This window comes from Rhineura floridana, chromosome 2, assembly GCF_030035675.1.
Source record: "Rhineura floridana isolate rRhiFlo1 chromosome 2, rRhiFlo1.hap2, whole genome shotgun sequence".
Taxonomy (NCBI): domain Eukaryota; kingdom Metazoa; phylum Chordata; class Lepidosauria; order Squamata; family Rhineuridae; genus Rhineura; species Rhineura floridana.
The window spans coordinates 227,605,322-227,625,612 of record NC_084481.1 but is presented as its reverse complement, the minus strand read 5'-3'; the positions used below and the strand labels follow the sequence as shown (position 1 = coordinate 227,625,612).

Below are 20,291 nucleotides of genomic sequence, written 5' to 3'. Positions count from 1 at the left end.
CTCTCCTCTAAGACCAAGCACTCCAGTTCTCCCATCTTGGTTCGGAGGCTCCTAGCATTAGCGTACAGGCACTTGTAAGCAGTGTCTCTCTTCAAGTGTCTTTGGCACTTGTGGTTTGGCCTGTGGTAATTTTGCTCTTCTGAATTTATATCCTGTGCCCCTGCTCTCACATTGCCTACTTCTAGGCCTACCCCTTTTAAAATTTCATCATTTCTTTGGTTTTTATCCCAGGGGGGAGGTTTATTCCGAACCGGACCTTTCTCAGCCCCTGTCGGGTTTCCCCCCTCAGTCAGTTTAAAAGCTGCTCTGCTACCTTTTTAATTTTAAGTGCACAGCATACTGTGCTCTAAGCTACACCTTGTTGAATAGTAGTTATACGACATACTCTTTTTAGTCAGCATTGTTTGAAGGAGCTCATTTGTATCACATCACTCATAACTCTTATCATTCATCAAAAGTGAGTCACTTACGTTATTATTATTATTTATTGAATTTGTTAGTCGCCCATCTGGCTGGCTGTCCAGCCACTCTGGGCAACGTACAAAGTCATACAATACCTAGACATTAAAAATCTAAAAACAATGAAGATAAAATCTAGCCAACCCCAAAAGCCTGCCTGAAGACCCATGTCTTCAAGGCCTGGTGGAAACTCATCATGGAAGGGGCATGGCGGAGATCATTTGGGAGGGAGTTCCACAGGGTGGGGGCCACAACTTAAAAAGCCCTCTCTCTAGTCCTCACCAGTTTGGCTGTTTTGACGGATGGGATGGAGAGAAGGTCTTTTGAGGCTGATCTTGTTGGGCGGCATAGTTGTTTACATCCTCAAATATAATGTACAAGAGAGATTATTTAGGTAAATTATGGTTTTATAGATAATTCAGGAACATTTATTGGACTCTTAGAAAATTCATAATGCTCAACAAGGCAGGGGCCCAATTCCTGCACCAGCATAAGGCAATTGCTTCCTGAGGCAAAGGGCAAGATGCTGACCCCTCCCACTTCCACCTACAGAAGCCAACTGGACTGGCTGTTGAATCTTGCTTCAACACACTGACAATGGAATGGCATCCTCTGCCACGTATGAGGGCAACAGGCGAGTGTACAGGGTGTAGAATAGGCTGTGTGATACACAGAGCTGTGTCTTCCAACAGAAGGGAACACCAGGAGGCTCATGAGAAACAGCCAGAGGGCTGCTACCACTGCCATCACAAGCACAGCATCTGCCACTTTGATTTGATTGCCTCATTCTGCCTCATGGTAGGGCTGGAGTCCACCCTGTGATCACATATGGGAGTGTGTGGGGCATAGGGATGTGTGAAAATTTTGATAAAAGTGAACTGTACATCAGACTACCTTGCAGCTCGCAACTTCACTATCTTTCGGACTGATCTTGTTTGCTACGAGATGCTGTGGCTTTTCCTAATACTGCATGTAAAAAAAAACCAGCAATGAATATAACATTGGTATCTATGACATCTTCGATCTGAACTGCTGAAATGTGTATCCCATTTAATTTCTGTGTCATTGAGGTGATGATGATAGCCACTAACGTTAACTTCAAACAGCATAACTGTAAGGTCAAGAACTCAGCAGAGAGCAGCACTCAAGTCTCGAAGATAAATTAGGTTTCGTTTTCAACTTTCAAAATTACATCACATAATGTAAAGCTGGGGGGAAGTCAACTGCACAAGCCTTATATAATTTGTGTGTGTATGTGTGTGTGTGTGGAAAACTTTCGCTTCTCTCCTCAGACAATAACCCAATAAAAGATGCCTCCTTGATGGGCAATTAGCCGGCTCATTTACTTTTAAATAAAAAAAAATGCAGGCCATCGTTAAAAAAAATGAAAAGGAGAACATTATTTTACAGCAATGGAAAAGGTCGAAACAAGAAAAGCAGAAGATAACGAAGTACTAACTACAGTGGACCATAATCAGCTTCCAGTTCATTGAAATGACAACTGAGCCAGCACAAAAATGTGAACTCCATCCCTAGTGGGGCAGCTGGGATTCCCAGCAGGGAATGCATAGAGTATATGAGTTCCAGTTGGGGCCTAGATGTGTGACCACCATGCTGTCTTGCTTGTTGTGAACCACCCAGAGAGCTTCAGCTATGGGGCGGTATAGAAATTTAATAAATAATAAATAAATATTTGCAAAATCCTCAACTCTGAGCTACAGTACCATAGATTGCAGCAACAACTTTTTGAGATACAGGGAGTGGGGGTTGCAATAATATACAAGAAGGAAGAGGGTCCATCAACAGAACGTGGGAGAAGTCAGAGCAATCATCTAGTCCAGGGGTGGGAAGCCAATGGCCTTCTAGGTGTTGCTGGACTCCAGTTCCCATGAGCCCTTGCCAGCATGGCCAGTAGTTAGGGACATTGGGAGTTGTAGTCTAGCAACACCTGGAGGGTCACAGGTTCCACGCCGTTGAGTTAGGCAAAGGTGGTAATCTTTTAAGTTGATGCTCACTGATGGAGAGGTTTTCTTCTTCCATCTCACAAATTTGTTTGTTTGTTTGTTTGTTAAACTTCTATCCCACCCTTCCTCCCAGAAGAAGTTCGTCTTAACATCTTAAAAATAAAACATAATGGTTTTTTTAGAAAGCAGAGTGTACCTTTACATGAATATGCCTACTCAGAAATGGATGAATAGAGTCTGGTCTAGCAAGGAAAAAATGGTCTCCTCTCTCCCAAGTCACAAAGGACAAAATGTCTTCATGAATGATTTGATTAGTTTATGCTGAAATGGTCATTTACCTTTTATTTTCATTCTGGTGGTTTCATTCCTCCAGGCGTCTCTAGTGGAGCATTCTCGAACCGATCAAGAGAGGCTGCGTATACTTAGTGTCCTGCCATATGCCAAGATCCTGACCCAGATTAGCGAGAACAAAGTGGAGGTATTTCAGAACAACTGGCTTTCTAGGGTAAGGGATGATCTTGTCAATTATCATACACTCCTTGTTGTTGTTATTTAAATTTATATCCTACCCAAGGTAGCAAACAACAATTAATAAAACAACAAAAACATATTGAAAACTTCTTCATTAATTAAATTAAATTAGATTTCCTTGCTTCTTGCTTTAATTTAAGGTATCTTTGATTACTTTGCACCTCCACCAGGGGTAACTAACCTGTGGCCTTCCAGATGTTGGACTCCAGCTCACATCGGGGATGACATATTTTTGTAATAACAAAGCTGCGTCACAAAAAGAGGCAAAAAGGGAAAACGTTGAGATTCTTGGTGATTTAGTTACTAGGTTTCAGTGACATGGGTTCAGATCCTGCCTCTGTTGCCAGTCTGGATAATCGTTTGAAAGCCATTGTCTCACAGTCTCTACCCTTGAACAATGGGAATCCTAGGAAGTAAGATTCTCGTGTTATTGTAAGGATAAAAGCAGGTTACAAAATATACATTAGTATAGCAGTAGTACATTTTATATTTTATTTTATTTAAAAAGTGTTGTCAAACAATTTTAAAACATTGGAAATAAATGCAAAATTTAAAAAAGTGCACTCTGTTGTTAAAATACAGCACCCAACACACACACACTGAAGCTGAAACTGAAATACATAAATTATTAATATTGGGTTGTATTCAACTAAGTCCTACTGAGAGTGTTGTTGTTATGTGCCTCCAAGTCGACTACAACTTATGGCGACCCTATGAATCAGTGACCTCCAAGAGCATCTGTCGTGAACCATCCTGCTCAGATCTTGTAAGTTCAGGTCTGTGGCTTCCTTGATGGAATCAATCCATCTCTTATTTGGCCTTCCTCTTTTTCTACTCCCTTCTGTTTTTCCCAGCATTATGGTCTTTTCTAATGAATCATGTCTTCTCATGATGTGTCCAAAGTATGATTACCTCCGTTTCATCATTTTAGCTTCTAGGGACAGTTCTGGTTTAATTTGTTCTAACACCCAATTATTTGTCTTTTTTGCAGTCCATGGTATGTGCAAAGCTCTCCTCCAACACCACATTTCAAATGTGTTGATTTTTCTCTTATCCGCTTTTTTCACTGTCCAACTTTCACATCCATAGAGATCGGAAATACCGTGGTCTGAATGATCCTGACTTCAGTGTTCAGTGATACATCTTTGCATTTGATGACCTTTTCTAGTTCTCTCATAGCTGCCCTCCCAATCCTAGCCTTCTTTTGATTTCTTGAGTCTCCATTTTGGTTAATGACTGTGCTGAGGTATTGATGATCCTTAACAAGTTCAATGTCCTCATTGTCAACTGTAAAGTTACATAAATCTTCTGTTGTCATTACTTTAGTCTTTTTGACGCTCAGCTGTAGTCCTGCTTTTGTGCTTTCCTCTTTAACTTTCCTCAGCATTCCTTTCCAATCATTCCTGGTTTCTGCTAGTAGTATGGTATCGTCTGTATATCTTCAATCAGTGTTTCCCAAACTTTTTTTATTTTTTTGTTGCTGGACTGCAGTTCCCATAATTCCTGACCATTGGCCATGCTGGCTGGGGCTGATGGGAGTTGTAGTCCAGCTACAAAAAATAGAAGTTTGGGAAACACTGTCTTAAATTATTGATATTTCTCCCTCCAATGAAATTCATGAACTTATGTTAGTCATGTCTATTAACTTCAGTGGGTCTACTCTAAGTAGGACTAGCATTGAATAGCACCCATTATTTATTACATTTGTTAGTCACTTTAAAAAATAAAGTCTCAAAGCAACTTAACAAGATAAAATATGCTCCTGTCTGTCACTCAAAGTAGGATAGACTGTACATCATACACAGTATGCTCTGATGGCTGTCTTGCCTGAACTCTTTAATTCCATCTCTGTTATGTTTTCGGCGCCTTTTGAAGACTTTCCTCTTTCAACAAGCCTTTTAAGTTGAGACCTATTCCAGTCTGCGTCGGTGTTAGAATTGGTTGTTAATACGTTTTTTTTAAATAATGTTTTTAACCCTTTTTAAAAGATTTTTTTAAAATATTGTTAATGTTGTTCTGTTTTAATGAATTCCAAGATCTGTTTTTACGATGTTTTAAAGTGTTTTTAGTGCTTGTTTGCCACCCTGGGCTCCTGCTGGGATGAAGGGCGGGATATAAATTAAATAATACATAATACATTAATTCAGCAGAGGTAGACAGTGAGGGTTGTGTTCCTCCCCCCCCCCCCCAACAGATCACTATGTTAGACCTGGACGGGCAACATCTCTGCAGGATCAACGGCTTGGAAAAGTTAGAGAATTTGCGGTGGGCATCCTTTAGCAACAATAATCTCACTAAAATAGAAGGGCTGGATTATTGCCATAATCTGGAAGAGCTCACAGTAGATGGAAACTGCATCTGCACCCTGGAGGGTAATGTATTTGTATGCTCCATTCTAAATATTCACCGCTTTTGGGTGTTCCTGGGCCTGGCGTTGCTCCTGCGGAGGGTGTGTGTATGTGTGTGGCCAGGAGCACTTTTGCACAGATGTGGCTTTTGTATCAGCTTCACCGTTTCCTGGAAAAGAGAGTGTGGCCACTGCCACATGTTTCTTGGTCACATCCAGGTTGAACCAAGTTTCACATGCTGTAAGTGGGGCTGCCTGTGAAAAATGGTGCTCAGAAACTGCAGATGGTACAAAATACAGCGGCTAAAGTTCAAGGGCCCTTGTTACTCTGTGGTATTGGGGTCCAATTCATTTGTGGGTTTATGGGGAACCTATGCCCCTCCAAACACTGTTGGACCGCAACTCCCATCCTTCCAACCAGCATAGCCATTGGCCAGGGATTATGGAGTTGTAGGCCAACGTCTGGAGCACCATAGGGTCCCCACCCCTCTTCTAGATTCCAACTCTACGATTTTATACCCCCAGGAGCAGAGCAAACCTTCCTAACAGCTAGTTCCCAACTGATCATTTACTGTCTCAATTGTTTCTTGACCAATCTAAAGAGACAGTGACACAAGATGCTTTGCAATAGCAGCAAGGCTGCCTCAGTTCAGCCCTGGATCTTATGCATCTACACCAGTCTTTGGCAATCTGGCGCCCTCCAGTTGTTTTTAACTACAAGTCCCATCAGCCCCAGGCCTGCTTGCTGGAGCTGATGGGAGTTGCAGTCCAAAACAGGTAGAAGGCACCTGGTTGGCAAAAGCTGGCCTATGCTTTTGCTTTGGACATTCTTCAGAAATGTTCTTTCTTCTTCTTTCCCAGGAATTTCGAAGCTCTGCAAGCTCATGAGGCTGAGCGCCAACAACAATCACCTCACCAGCCTGGAGAGGAATGTTTTTGATAACTTGGTGCATCTCCATTACCTCTCTCTCGAGAACAACCGAATCACCTCCCTGGCTGGCTTGCAAAAAGCCTACGCACTCATTGAGCTTTACATAAGTAACAACTACGTTTCCTCCAACCAAGAAATCTATCAACTAAAGGTAAAAGGGACATTGCCACTTTAAACGCTGGAATGAATCTTTCGTGAGTACGGATGGAGAGAAATTTGATTCAGTTCGCATTTAAGGGTGAACCTACCTAATTTGCACTTTCTGAAACAGTACATGAACTGAAACAGCAATGCTTAAAAATTCTCCAAATTTTGCAATGCAGTTCTCCAGCCAATTGATGAGTACAAAAATGCATATATTAGAGTATATTAGGGGAAATAGCGTACAAAAATGCATTGTACTAGGGGAAGTTGCTTTGTAAAAATATGTCTATTTGTCAAGTATACAAAAATGTGTGTATTTAATAGGGATCGAAATATCTCCATATCAGTTCTCCATATTTCTGCAGCAATTTGCAGTTGTTGTTTTTAAAATCCTCATGAAAATTTTCTAGCCTTTTAGTGCAAACGTCTCCTAATAAACATTTTTTTGTAGGCAATTTTGACTGATGTACCCATTTTTGCAAGGAATTTCTCATCATATAATGTATCTTTATGTTATTTTCATTCATATATTCACTTTTATGCACACTTTCCCCTACCATATGCATTTTTGTAAACATTGGTTGCCGAACTGCATCACAAAATTTGAGTAAGTGCGAATTTTGAAGGATGGCTGTGTTTTGGTTCTGATGTTGTTTTGGAAAGTGCGGATTTGATAGATTCAGATTCAGATGTGAATTGAATCAAATTTCTTGCGCATCCCTAGTGTATTAGGAGAAATTAGCAATAAAATCACAGTGAATTTGTGAAATAACACAATCTCCTTTAAAAACACATAACAACTAACTAAAGAACAATTGCTAATAGTAGCAGCCATTAGATTTCTCTTCCTCCAAACACTTGCTGGAAAAGATGCATTTTAACTAGCTGCCTAAAACGATCGAGAGATGGGGCTAGATGCACCTTACTTGGTAGGGAAGGAGTGCCTTCCCTCCCCACTCTGGTGATGCGGTTTCCTTCCCCACTGCCTTCCATTGTCTTCTGCCACCCCTGTCATGGACCCTCTTTCTGTAGCAGCAGGCCTTGGCAAGGCGCGGGTGCTCCCTGAAGCCCCACAGTAATGAACTCATTCAGGGGCCTTCAGCAAGCCACCTACCTTACAGGTTTGTTGTAAGGATTGCTGTTGTAATGTATGTTAGGCACTTGGCGTGCTCGAAAATGCTAGGTGGCTGGGGCCTCATCAGCAACGTTACAGTGTGCCCAGTTGCCCTATAAGCAAAGTTTTAAAAATAAATAAATTAAATTAAATAAAGAAGGGAAAGGAGCAGCAGATATGGAGCCCCCTGCAAAGGGCCCGGGGGCCAGCTGGGGGGTCAGGTGAATTAAGAGTTGACTGTCTTGTTTTCCTAGGGGCTAAATAATCTGGTCATCCTGGACATGTATGGAAATCTGATTGTTTGGAAGCAGGATAACTACCGGCTGTTTGTCATTTTCCATATCCCATCTCTGAAAGCCTTGGACTGCATTGCGGTGGTAAGTTTTCATCACACAGTTTATGTTTTAGACCTATTTATCTCGTAAGTAAAGAAGATGGGCCTGTGGCAACCTGAGTACAGAGTCAATGCTAGCACTTCACAATCTTTAGCCACAACAAATCCCAAACTGGGAATTTCACCCGTGACGCTTAGGCTGTATCTGCTTCTGTTTAACCCTGGCGACTTCTTCTACTGTTTTTGGTGGGTTTCTAGGACACTCTGCAAAGAGCAGCATACAAATCAGCTGTACATGTCTCAGCCTGCAAAGCCAAGCAGCAGACTAGCACATTTACTCACAAGGGGTGGAGTGTGGCCCTCCAGGCCTCTCTGTCTGGCCCTCAGGATTCTCCCCAGGCCACATCCATCACTGGTCCTACTTTGCATCCTCCTAAGTGTTTTTGCCTGGCTGGAATGTGTCTTCAAACTGTTCTTGCTTGCCTGGATGGAGGATAGAGAGTGGGGTGGCAGTGCGTGTGTAGAAACTAGCCTACTGTACCAAGGTACATTTTACATTCATTACTTGGTCCATTTTTGCTTCTGGCCCTGCCCACCACTGGCATGTGGCCCTTGGGCTGAGAAAGGTTCCCTACCCCAGGTCTAGCCAGTGTTACCCCATCGCAAGATTCAGTTTGGCTCTCAGTTGACTGTTAAAATGTCCTCAATGCAGGAAGCAACTGAAATTGAAAATGCTAAAGATTTATTTGGGGGCAAACTGAATGCTGATATGATCGCAGAAAGACTGGGACATTCAAACTTCAGCAAAATGCAAGAATTAAACTGGACAGCCTCTATGATCAGGTCAGTAATTTTTCATCATTGTCTTGAAATCTCTTTTTAAAATTGCCAATGCAGTAGTAGATCAGGGATGTGGAACTTCTGGCCCTCCAATTGTTGGAACTACAACTCGCATCATCCCTGGCTACGGATGGTTGAATCCGTCAATTATGGCTTATCTCACTTTCTCATTTTCCCAGTCTTAAGTTCAATCCTCCACATTTCCACATCAGTTTCTGATTATTACTTTTTAAAGTCCTTGTGAAAATTCATCAGCGTTTTAGTGTGAATCATTGATGTATGCAATCTGGCCTAAGATATACATTTTTGCAAAGCAGTTTCCCCTAATATAATGCATTTTATATGTTATTTTTCACTAATATATGAATTTTTATGCACACTCTAGTATATGCATTTTTATTTATTATTTATTTTTATTTATCTATTAGATTTGTATCCCGCCCTTCCTCCCAGTATATACCATTACTTGGCTGGAGAATTGCATTGCAAAATTCAGAGAAGTGTGAATTTCAAACGATGGCTGTGTTTCAGTTTGTTTGTTGTTTTCGAAAGTGCAAATTAGGTAGATTCACCTTTAAATGCAAACTGAACCAAATGTCTCCCAATCTCAATACCCTGACCATTTACCATGCTGGCTGGGGACTGAAGTAATTGTCCATTACCTTGGACAAGATGAGAGACCTGAACCATTTGTATCTCACTGAAATACAAGAAAATATCCCATGAAATCCCACATACATACCATGCCATTTATATTGCCAGAACCTCTGGAGCACAAGTATTTTGGCCCTTGCAAAATGTATCAGCATAAAATAGCGAATTTAGCTTCACCTGTATATACCTGAAGATGCACCTCTTTACCCTGGCCATTGCAGCCCAGGAACATCCGGAGGGCCACAGGTTCCCCAGCCCTAGAATACTTCTTCAGAAAACATTAGGATATGTTGACAAACTACCCAGTTATTTTCCAGGAAGAGCTTGAGGAAGAAGCAATCATTTTCCGTAGGAGGTGGGCCATCACTGCGGGAAATAGTTCCACCTATCGTGCGAAGGCAAGAATGTTTTTGAAGTCAAGACTAGGGGCATCAGGCCCCTCCCACTCTCCAGTTCATTCTTGCCTTCGTACGAACAAGATTGAAATCCTATCATTGAGATCCTATAGCGTAGCATTTAGCTAAGTTGTTTTCGTATTTGTTTATTTGTTTTGACTGGGTGCGAACCCAGCGTCACTTGTGTGTCTCCCCAGTCCTTGTTTCCCTACTTTGTGTTTAATTGTCATTTATCTCTGTTGCTTGTTTGAGGTTTTTTCCTCAGAGACCGCGGCTGCGGTTCTCCCTGATTTGGCTTTAACCTTTTATTTTTCGTTTATTCTCCTCCTTGTCTGACGACCCCCACAGAGACCGTGGCTGCGGTGTTCTGTGTTTTCTGGCCGTTTTGAGCTTCGGGAGATCGCAGCTTCTTCTCTCCCGTAGCGGTTTCTCCCTAAATCAACCCGCGCTCTGTGGAGCCCTTGGAGAGACCGCAGCTACGGTTCTCTCCCAGGCGGGAGCCTGCGGCTGCGGCTCACTGCCTTTTTTCCAACCCATTTTTACCTGCCGGGGTTCTGCCTCCCTGGAGCCTGGTGATCCGGCTCTCTCTCCGCAACTTTAATTTCGCCGCGGAGAGCCCTGCTCCCGGCGGCGGCAGCGGCTTGCCTCCTGCTGCCTCATCCCTCACAGGCTCCTCTCGGCACTTTAATTTCGCCGCGGAGAGCCCTGCTCCCGGCGGCGGCAGCGGCTTGCCTCCTGCTGCCTCATCCCTCACAGGCTCCTCTCGGCACTTTAATTTCGCCGCGGAGAGCCCTGCTCCCGGCGGCGGCAGCGGCTTGCCTACTGCTGCCTTATCCCGCACAGACTTCTATCTGCTCTTCTTCTTGGGGGTTTTCTTGGAGCCGCTAGTGCGGCTATCGGCCCCGCGGCTCCCCCTGCTAGACTGTGCTAAGCATCCCTTCCCCCACTTTGTCCCCAGACGGCCGCCATTGCTCCTTCTCTCTCCGCCATTTTTGATCACTTTTTCCCGCTCTTTTTCCAGGCACCATTTTTTTGCTGAATTCAAATTTCCCGCCTTTTTTGTTTGCCTTATTAACCAACGGATACCTTCCCTGCAAGCTATCTGTCTGGGTGTTGTATGTGTGTTGTAGACAGACTTTCACAGGTCTGACTTGCACACAAATTTACTGTGGCTGTATCATTAAGTCTGAAGCTTTAATTCCTGTGGCTGACTCACACAAATCTACTGTGATTGTATTATCAAGGCTGGAGCTTTAATCCTAGTGGCTGGATTGTATTTTCAAGGCTGGAACTTTAATCTTAGTGGCTGACTTGTACTAAATCTGATTTATATTCGGTATATCCTGCCCCCTCTGTGGCCATGTACCACGCCTGTAATCCAGCCTACAGCACTAATCTGACTGTACCAAGTCTAAAATACAGTCTATATTAAAACTAACGCTGATACCATTGTGCATCCTGCCCACTCTGTGGCAGTGCATTTAGCTCTACGTCATTTTCAGTCTCTGTTCCCTTTGGACCATGTGCTCATTCGAACAGACAACACGTGTGTAAAATCACATTTGAACAGACAGGGGGGCACCAGGTCTCGTCCTCTGCAGGACTTAGCCTCCCTCATCTTTGTCTGGGCAGAACAACATCTACAATCCCTGAAAGCAGAACATCTCAGAGGGATTTGGAATGTGACAGCAGACTGGCTCAGCAGACAACAGGTCTTTCCGGGAGAATGGAAACTTCATCCAGCCATTTTCCATCATCTCCAATGTCAGTTCGGCGCCCTCTCAGTCGACCTGTTTGCGTCCAGTCGCAATTGCCAGCTTCCCAGGTACTTTGCCCGATACCTGGACTCAACAGCAGAAGCAGTGGATGCTCTGACAACACCGTGGCCAGACGGTCTATTGTACGCCTTTCCTCCCATACCATTGTTAGCCAAAACCTTGAGGAAGGCGCGAACCGAGAGGGCACAGCTGGTTCTGATAGCACCATTTTGGCCACGCTGACCGTGGTTCTCAGATCTTATGGCAATGTCAATGATGGATCCTTGGACACTTCCAGTAAGGCCAGACCTTTTATCCCAGGGTCCAGTACTGCACTAGGACCCTACTTGGCTCAATCTAACAGCGTGGCGTTTGAACGGGGACATTTGAGGTCAGCTGGACTGTCTGACGCTGTGATTGATATTATTTTGGCCTTGAGAAGACCATCTACCTCTCGTATTTATCAACATACCTGGGTGGCTTTCTCCAAGTGGTGTCAGTCCCACCACCATGATCCATCCCAGGCCACTGTGCATCAGGTGCTGCAATTTCTCCATAGCGGCTTTATGATGGGACTTCGACCTAACACTCTACGTCGGCATGCATCCACTCTGTCATCCATTCTCTCAGTGTCCTCTCCTGGAGATCATATTTCCTCACATCCGTTCATCAAACGTTTTTTGAGGGGAGTCGCCCTACGCTCTCCGGCTGTTGTCCATCGGTTTCCCTCATGGAGTTTGCCGAAAGTTCTGCAGGCTTTGCAAAGCCCTCCGTTTGAACACATCAGGACTGTGCCCCTACGTATGCTGTCCTTCAAGGTCTTGTTTCTGATCGCAATCACATCTGCCAGACGCGTTTCGGAGTTGGGCGCACTGTCTTCTGCTCGACACCTCTGCGTCTTCCATAAGGACTCTGTTGTGCTGAAGACTGATCCTTCCGTCCCAAGGTCGATTCAGTTTTTCATTGCAACCAGGACATTGTTTTGCCTTCCTTTTGCCCGAATCCTACCCATCCTCTCGAGAAGTCTTGGCATTCGTTAGATGTCCGGAGGGTTCTCAAGACCTACCTGTCCAGGACCCAAGAGATTCGACGAACGGAGTCTCTGTTTGTATCCTTTCATCCAAGGTCCATGGGGCATAAAGTATCCAATTCTACCTTATCCCGTTGGTAAAGGGCATGCATTACTTTAGCATATGAGTCCCTGAAGCTGTCAGTTCCAGCTAGTATAACGGCTCATTCTACCAGGTCAGCTGCCACCTCGGCTGCTTTTGCCACTAATGCTCCTGTTGCCGATATTTGTAGGGCTGCTGTCTGGTCTACCCCACTCTCGTTTATAAGGCATTATAAAATTGATCGTTATGCCTCTGCTGATGCATCTTTTGGCAGACGAGTGTTGCAACAGGTTCTTAATGAGGATTAACATGTGGGTGGTCCCTCCCTGTATGGGCTGCTTTGGTACATCCCACAGTGATGGCCCACCTCCTATGGAAAATGTACCATTGGTCTCACCTGAAAGGTGATTTTCATAGGAGTGGGCCATCACGACCCTCCCAGTTGGAGGATGACTAGAGATTTTATCAATGGGTTACATGTTATTGTTACGCTATTATATTTAAATGTAAGAGTGAAGTCAAGACTCTTAGTTCTGTTATGTTATGATCTTAGAGTTATATTGTTATGCATGTGACTATTATGTTATTTTCCTGGTGGGCCTGTTGGCCTTGTTCTTGTATTTTTAGATATCTCTTTTTAGACTCGCTACGAATGAACTGGAGAGTGGGAGGGGCCTGACGCCCCTAGTCTTGACTTCAAAAACATTCTTGCCTTCGCACGATAGGTGGAACTATTTCCCACAGTGATGGCCCACTCCTATGAAAATCACCTTTCAGGTGAGACCAATGGTACATTCCTTGCCCTTCCTCTCTTTTGATGATGCAGCTTGCTGGCCTAGAGTTTATTTATTTTAATGATTTCTTTACTGCTTTACATTTCATTTTTTACAAAAAATAATCCAACCTACTGGGAGGAAAGGTGGGATGTAAATTTTACTACTGCTACTGCTAATAATAATAATAATAGTAACAATAACAACAACAATAAAAGAGATAAGCTTGCAGTGAAGGGCTAGTAAGAAATCCAATCAATCAATAGATCAATCAAATGTGACAAATTAAAATCAAATACAATAAAGATCCACATTTAAAGCAGCATAATTAACAGAAAAACAAAAGATTATTTTAAACATAAAAAAGTTACAAATAAAAATTAAATACCAAAACACAATAAAAAAAACCTGTTGGAAGTGTGGCAAGAGCAACTCCTGTGTGGTTCTCTTGGCATTCTTAAGGGAAGACAGAGGGTCCTCCAGCTGCCTAGACTGCCTGGCCTTACCTGTGTTCCTCTGCCTGTCTTCCTTCTGTTGTAAACTGATACATTCAGGGAGCTTGCCTCGCATCCAAACCCTCCTTCCTCTTTCTTCTTGAACCAGCCGAGGGAGAGCAGACATCTTTGTCTTTGTTCCTCTCTCCTGAAGCGTGAGGGCAAGGACCAAACCTGGCCACTGCGCCTCCAACATGGTTAGTTACCTAGGACTAGAGCCTTTCCTATCAAGTATTTCTATTAATAGTATTTTCTTATTTGACCCAGTGAGCTTCATGGCTATGTGGGGATTTGAACCCTGGTCTCCCAGGTCATAGTCCAACACCTTAACAGATGAACAGTAGAAAGTGATGTGAAAGACCTCTGTCTGAGGCCCTGGAGCGTCTGCTACCAGTCAGAGAAGACAATACTGGGTTACATGGGCAAACGGTCTGACCTGGAATGAAACAGCTTCCTATGTTCCTAGACTAATGCTTTTCATCTGCTTAGAAAACAAAACAAAACAAAAGGTGTATGCTGGTGCTCGACTGCTAGACCACTAGACCATCTTTCTCCTCTAAATGCTTTTTTTTTTTTTATCTGACTCAGAATGGTTGATCTTGCACCAGCAGACCAGTTCAAAAACATCACCAGCGTGAATTTGCAGAACAATAATCTCACCTCTTTCAGTGGTTTGGTCTATCTCCCTAATGTCAAGGTGAGTCAGTCATGCTTTAAAAAAAAATTGAAAATACTTTTTTAAAAAATGTATTATTACTTATTACATCTACACCCCGCTTTTCAGGCAAGTTTGGTTCCCTAAGGGGCTTGGAATGGAAATTTGCAAAAAAATACAATTGTTAGGGGATATGTAGAAGAAGCGTTCATGGTAATCTCTCCTAGTTCTGGCAGTTGGTGGCATTGTCCAAGTTTGGGTCCCTTTTCTCCAGAATAGGGTAGGATGAGGGAGAAATTCAATTCTGTTTGCATTTAAAGGGAAACCAACCTAATTTGCACTTTCCAAAACAATACGCAAACCAAAACAGCGCCAGGAGTACTTCAAATTTTGTAGTGCAATTCTCCAGGCAAGCAATATGTGCAAAAATGCATATCCTAAGGTAAAGTGTGCAGAAAAATGCATACACAAGTGAAAATAACATACAAAAATGCATTGTTAGGAAGAATGATGTACAAAAATATGTATATTAGGCAAAACTGCATATAAAAATGTGTATATTAGGATAACTTCACACTAAAACATTGATGAATTTTCATGAGGATTTTATATTTTTTAAAGTCACAAATTCTTGCAGAAATATGGAGAACTGAATTTAAGGGTGGAAATTTGGAGAATTGAAATTGACAGATTTGTCCATTCCTGATCCAGGGCAAGGGGGAGAAGAAGCTGCAGCAATTGGACACATTTACTGCTGAGTGGTTATAGTTTTATTGTTCATGCAAATAAGGGTGAAAACAACAGGGTTTCCAAAGTCTTTACAGTAGGGCCCCACTCATACAGCGGGTTACGTTCCAGACCCCCAGCTAAAAGCAAAACCTGCCGAAAAGCGGAACTCTGTCAATAAAATGGTGCCCGACGCCGGAAAAACGCTGTAAAAGAGGAACAAGTGCCATATGAGTGGGGTCTTACTCTAATTGAAAACCGCCGTATTAGCGGAATGCTGAAAAGCGGGCCTCCTAAAAGCAGAGCTGTGCTGTACAAGGTTCTGGATTGTTTAATCGGATATTGCTTTTTGGATTGATTCCTCCATTTACTTAATGTAGCATGCCTCTGAGCATTGTCAAAAAGACATGACTTGAGTACCACTGTGTGTTGTTGGACTCCGACTTCCATCAGCCCTGCATGGAATGCCCAATGGCCAGGGAGACTGGCTGTAGTCCAACATCTGGAGGGCCGTAGGGTCCCCATCCCTGCTCTAGAGGCTGCCACTCAGGGCTAAACAGGCCAGAACTGTAGATCTGTCTGCATTCCTGATTTACACTGCTTGTCCAATCATAGGTGGTTACTGGTCCTTTTGCTAACAAGTAAACTGAGCAGAATTCACTTGATGTCCTCTGGCTCACTTTTTTCTGCAGGTTCTCTGCCTAAACTACAATCATATTGACTCAATCCTCCCCAGACAAAAGCCTCCAAATCACTTAACCAACAGGCAGCTGCTGTATCAGAAAGTGACATCCAGTGGCTATGGACAGCATGGAGCTTCCAAAGGCAGCAGGTATATAGTCTGATTCCAGCATGCACTAATGAAGGATGGTCAGAGGCCATGTTTTAAGAGCAGTGAGGCAAATATGGAAGCATGACAGCTAGGTTAAATCCAAATGGGCCTTTGCTCTTCCAGGCTGATCTCTGGAGATGGAAGCAGTTCTGAATGTTTGCAGTGGAAGGTGGAACATAGGAAGCTGGTCCAACTAGTCCAGTATTGTCTGCACTGACCGGCAGTGACTCCAGGGTTTCTGGGAGGGGATTTTCCTAGCCCTACCTGGAGATGCCGGAGATTAAACCTGAGACTTCCTGTATGCAAAGCATGGGCTCTGCTGTTGAGTTACAACCCTTCCACTATGGCTGTGCATAATGCTGATTGGTTGCCCCCCTATGATGTCACCAAGAACGCTTTCCTATTCCACCCTGGAACAGTTATTATTTTATTTAATTCACATGTGATATCAGTTGTGGGGCATGTTGAGGTGTAGCTGCCGAAAGCAGGATTGAATTCTCCTTGCATCAGCTGATGTGGAGGACAGTTCAATCCTGCTTGGTTAAAGGTGCACCAGCGAGTTCTTGTGAACTGGCTGGCAGGTCCAAACCCTGCAGGATTGAAACACACACACACACACACACATACATATATGTCAGCTGATGCACAGAGAGTTCAGTCCTGCTTAGGCACGATCTTGCCCCACCGCTGCGAGCCAACATTGACATGTGGGTGGGACCACCACATGTCCATCACATCGCCCACCTATTAATCACAGGGTTTGTGGTTAAACTGTCTCCTTGCTAACCACAAGCTGTAGCTGAAGTTTCTTCTGTGAGCAAGCAGTCAGGGATCTGTTCAGTTTTGCTCTGTATGGCACCACCTACTATATTTCCAGTGCTTTTATAAATAATACAATGGCAATAATGACTTCTGGAACTTCTCAGATGCTCCAGCTTAAAGAGTTTGTACGCACTGGGTAGCTTCTTTCCTTTGGAAACTGTGCCGTCCCTCTCCTGGGCAGCCCTGCTAGCCCTGCTTGTCCCTCCTCCTGAAAGTTGCTGCTGTTTGCAGACGAGATCTGCACCCAAAATAATCAGCAGATGCAGCAGGCAGAGCTCCTCGATCGTGAGCAGAAAGATTCCAGCATCCTGCTTCAAACTGAGCTCTCCCTCTTGCCAATGTACCTTTTGCAGCCCTTTACTGGAATGCAACTCTTTGTTGCACCTCAGGCACAAGGAGAGTTAGATCAGGGAGAGGAGTCAGATGAGGATGAGGTCCCTGGGGGCATTGAAGGAGGGGGGACTCTGCCAACCAGCAGACTTCCTCTGCCAGCACCCCCACTGAGGCAGGTCCCACCCCGCCTGCAAGCTGCCTGCCTGAGCCGTTGGGAAGCGAACCTTCACGTGCGCCAACCCCACCCATGCAGGAATCCCTGCCCAGCACTTCAAACGCTTCACCACCAGCCAGCTTCCCGCTCCCTGATGTCGCGGCATCACCTAGCGAAGCACTGCTGTCAGATGGGCCGTTGGAGGCTTCCCCCCCCCCTCGCCCTGTGCGAGAAGGCATGAGAAAAGGCACTTTCAGAGGGTGGGACTCTGGAGGAGCCGTTGTTTATGGGCAAAGACCTTCCCTACTTAAGCAGGTGCCCACCCAGACTCCAGTGCTGAGTCAACTCTCCCCACACGCTGCAGAGACTGTTTAGGTAGGCTAGTTAGCGAAAGCAGAGAGTAGACAGGTGTATGAAGCGCACTGCTTTAACCATCACGCGAATAAAACGGGAATTAGACCAAACCTCACCTCTGTCTCATGTCTTGGACTCTGGGCAGGACACTCTCTGTTTCATAGGGACCCAGTTCAAGTAGGATGCTGGAGGTTTCCCAGAAGATCTGCTTTTTATTTCTTCCTATATTTATTTATTTTATACCAGGCCACCCAAAAAAATTGTTCTCTGGGTGGCACACACAGCATACCATTCAGAAAATGCAATATATAAAAATCCTAGTTTATACCACCGGTAGCCAGTATGGTTGATGCCTTCCAGATGTTTGGGACTACAGTTCCCATCAGCCCTATCTAATATGACCAATGGTCAAAGAGGATGGGAGTTGTATTCCAGAACATCTGGGAGAGCATCATGTTGGCTACCCCTGCCTTACCGCATAGAATAACTTCTTTTCCCAGCAGAGAGAGGAATACAGACAGGCAATTCAAAAGTATACCGCTCATAAACGGGCTAAAAACATTCATACTGTATCCCATCTATATAACCTTTCGTCCATCATGTAACTCAAGGTGACATTCATGGGGTTTCCAAGTGACCCTGCTTTCAATACTGCGTGCACCTGCAAAAGTTTCAGGGCGAATATACTCTTTATTTCCAATCAGTGCATGTCCCTTCACTTCTTCCTGAAATCCTATCACTTTTTATACCACTAATGTTCCCGGGTTTTATTTGTCCCATTTTTGTTATGCTATAATGCAAGAGTGCCCCTCCAGATGGCAATAATGTGATAATACTGGGGAAGTATTATAGAACAACTAATAAAGTGGAATGCTGTGTGGACGGTTCAGTGTAAATCCCATCACTAATGCAGTATTATTGCATGAATGGCATGTTGCAGAATACACCCTCAAAAATATCCACCAGTGTGGAGGGGCCCTCAAGTCTGTGCTTGAAACATAGCCATTACCAGCTGGCAAATCTACCTTTTATAAACAGATCAGGAGATCTGTCACCTGGAGAAGGCCTGCCTTTCAAGTAGCAAACACAAACAGGAGCCCAGCCCCAGCCATCAGATCAGATGTTCATATCTGTTCATGCACTGTGAAGAAGAGATGTTCTTCTTTAAAGAGGACCTGACTTTCCCACAATCAAAACCTGGAAGGAGACTGCTAGTCATTGGCTCCATCTAAAGTCTGGAGCAAATAGCACCAGCTCTTTTCGGGGACAAATTCGGGTGGCATAGAGGAGAGGGGAACTAGTGTGGGAATGGCCAAGATAGAAAAATGGATACAGAGGACAAGTTACTGGCAGAGACGTAAAGAGAAAACAAACATCTCCCTTGCATCTCAGCTCTTGTTCTCTCTTCATAGCTGCCTAATCTATGAAAATCAGGCTGACTTTTCCAGCCTTCTCCCTAGTCAGTGGCTCCAGATATACGGTGATTCTTTTGTGCTTTCCTCCAAAACATCTGGCAAAAGCTACATGGGTTGTGTAGGTCTGATATCTTTGAAGGACCCTAATCAGCCTTACCTGTTGGGGTATTAAGCTGTTGAACCCTTTAATTAATTAAAAACTGCTTAATTCCACTGTCTGATTCTCAGAGTATCAGAATGGTCTTGATCCTTCTTAAGGCAATTAAGTGCTCCCTTTCAGCCTGCTTAAAATAATCATCTCAGTCCTCTTGGGTGTATAAGTATTTTCATAGTAGTCGTCATCACAAGTGTCTGCTTAATGTGCTTCGTATGAAATTGCGCCATGATTAAGGCTGCGGGCAGGTGATGATCTGCAGCGTGCTTGCTCATCTTCTCTGTCCAGTTATTGCTTCTGAGCAAACAGGTTTTCCAAGTCTTTGAAGCACTACTTTTGCTTCCAGGCGAAACATATATTGAGCAATCATCCTCATTTGCATTCACAAAGTTTCTATGGACAACATTTTGCTGTCAACTGGTCATTATCTTGCACTTTCCTCCACATTTTCCCATCACTTTTCTTACCACAAAAAGTGGGGATTTGAATCAGGGCCTCCCAGGTCCCAGTCTGACACTCTAACCACTACATCACACTGGCTGTCCAGATTCAGCTGACTGCAGCTCCCAGCTCAAGCACATGCAGTGAAATGTGCACATAGCCACTTCAGTTGTGATTGTGTACACTGCACATACACACTGTGCCCTAATCTATGGGCCCCTCCAGACTGGTGTTTTCTTGCAGGTATCTTCTGCAACATGTTCTTGACACTATAATAGTGCATTAGCAGTAAACCACCTCTGAATATCTCTAACCACAAAAACCCTATGAACAGAGTATCCAAAATGCAGCTGTTGGAGATTGCTGATTCATAGGGTCACCATAAGTCGTAGTCGACTTGAAGGCGCATAGCAACAACAAGTGGTGGATTTATTCTGTGTTAGTTTGTTCTGTGGTGCTTCCTCGATGCTACCACATTATTGCTGTCCAGAGGGCCATAGTGCACCAAAAGTGGGATAAATAAACCAGAACAGTTGTGCTATAAAAAGTTATGGGA

The 20,291-nt window shown here is 43.9% G+C and overlaps 1 protein-coding gene across 5 annotated transcripts in view; it reads left to right on the top strand.

Annotated features, from left to right (window-relative positions):
• The window catches only part of LRRC9 (leucine rich repeat containing 9), a 102,607-nt gene that overhangs the window by 65,819 nt on the left and 16,497 nt on the right, over positions 1-20,291 (top strand). For all 5 annotated transcript variants that reach the window (XM_061613303.1, XM_061613302.1, XM_061613299.1 and 2 more), the window contains 7 exons: positions 2,797-2,928; positions 5,149-5,326; positions 6,163-6,383; positions 7,745-7,867; positions 8,537-8,667; positions 14,438-14,546; positions 15,923-16,062. In XM_061613303.1, the coding sequence (XP_061469287.1) occupies positions 2,797-2,928; positions 5,149-5,326; positions 6,163-6,383; positions 7,745-7,867; positions 8,537-8,667; positions 14,438-14,546; positions 15,923-16,062 (1,034 nt within the window). The remainder of the gene's footprint in view (positions 1-2,796; positions 2,929-5,148; positions 5,327-6,162; positions 6,384-7,744; positions 7,868-8,536; positions 8,668-14,437; positions 14,547-15,922; positions 16,063-20,291) is intronic.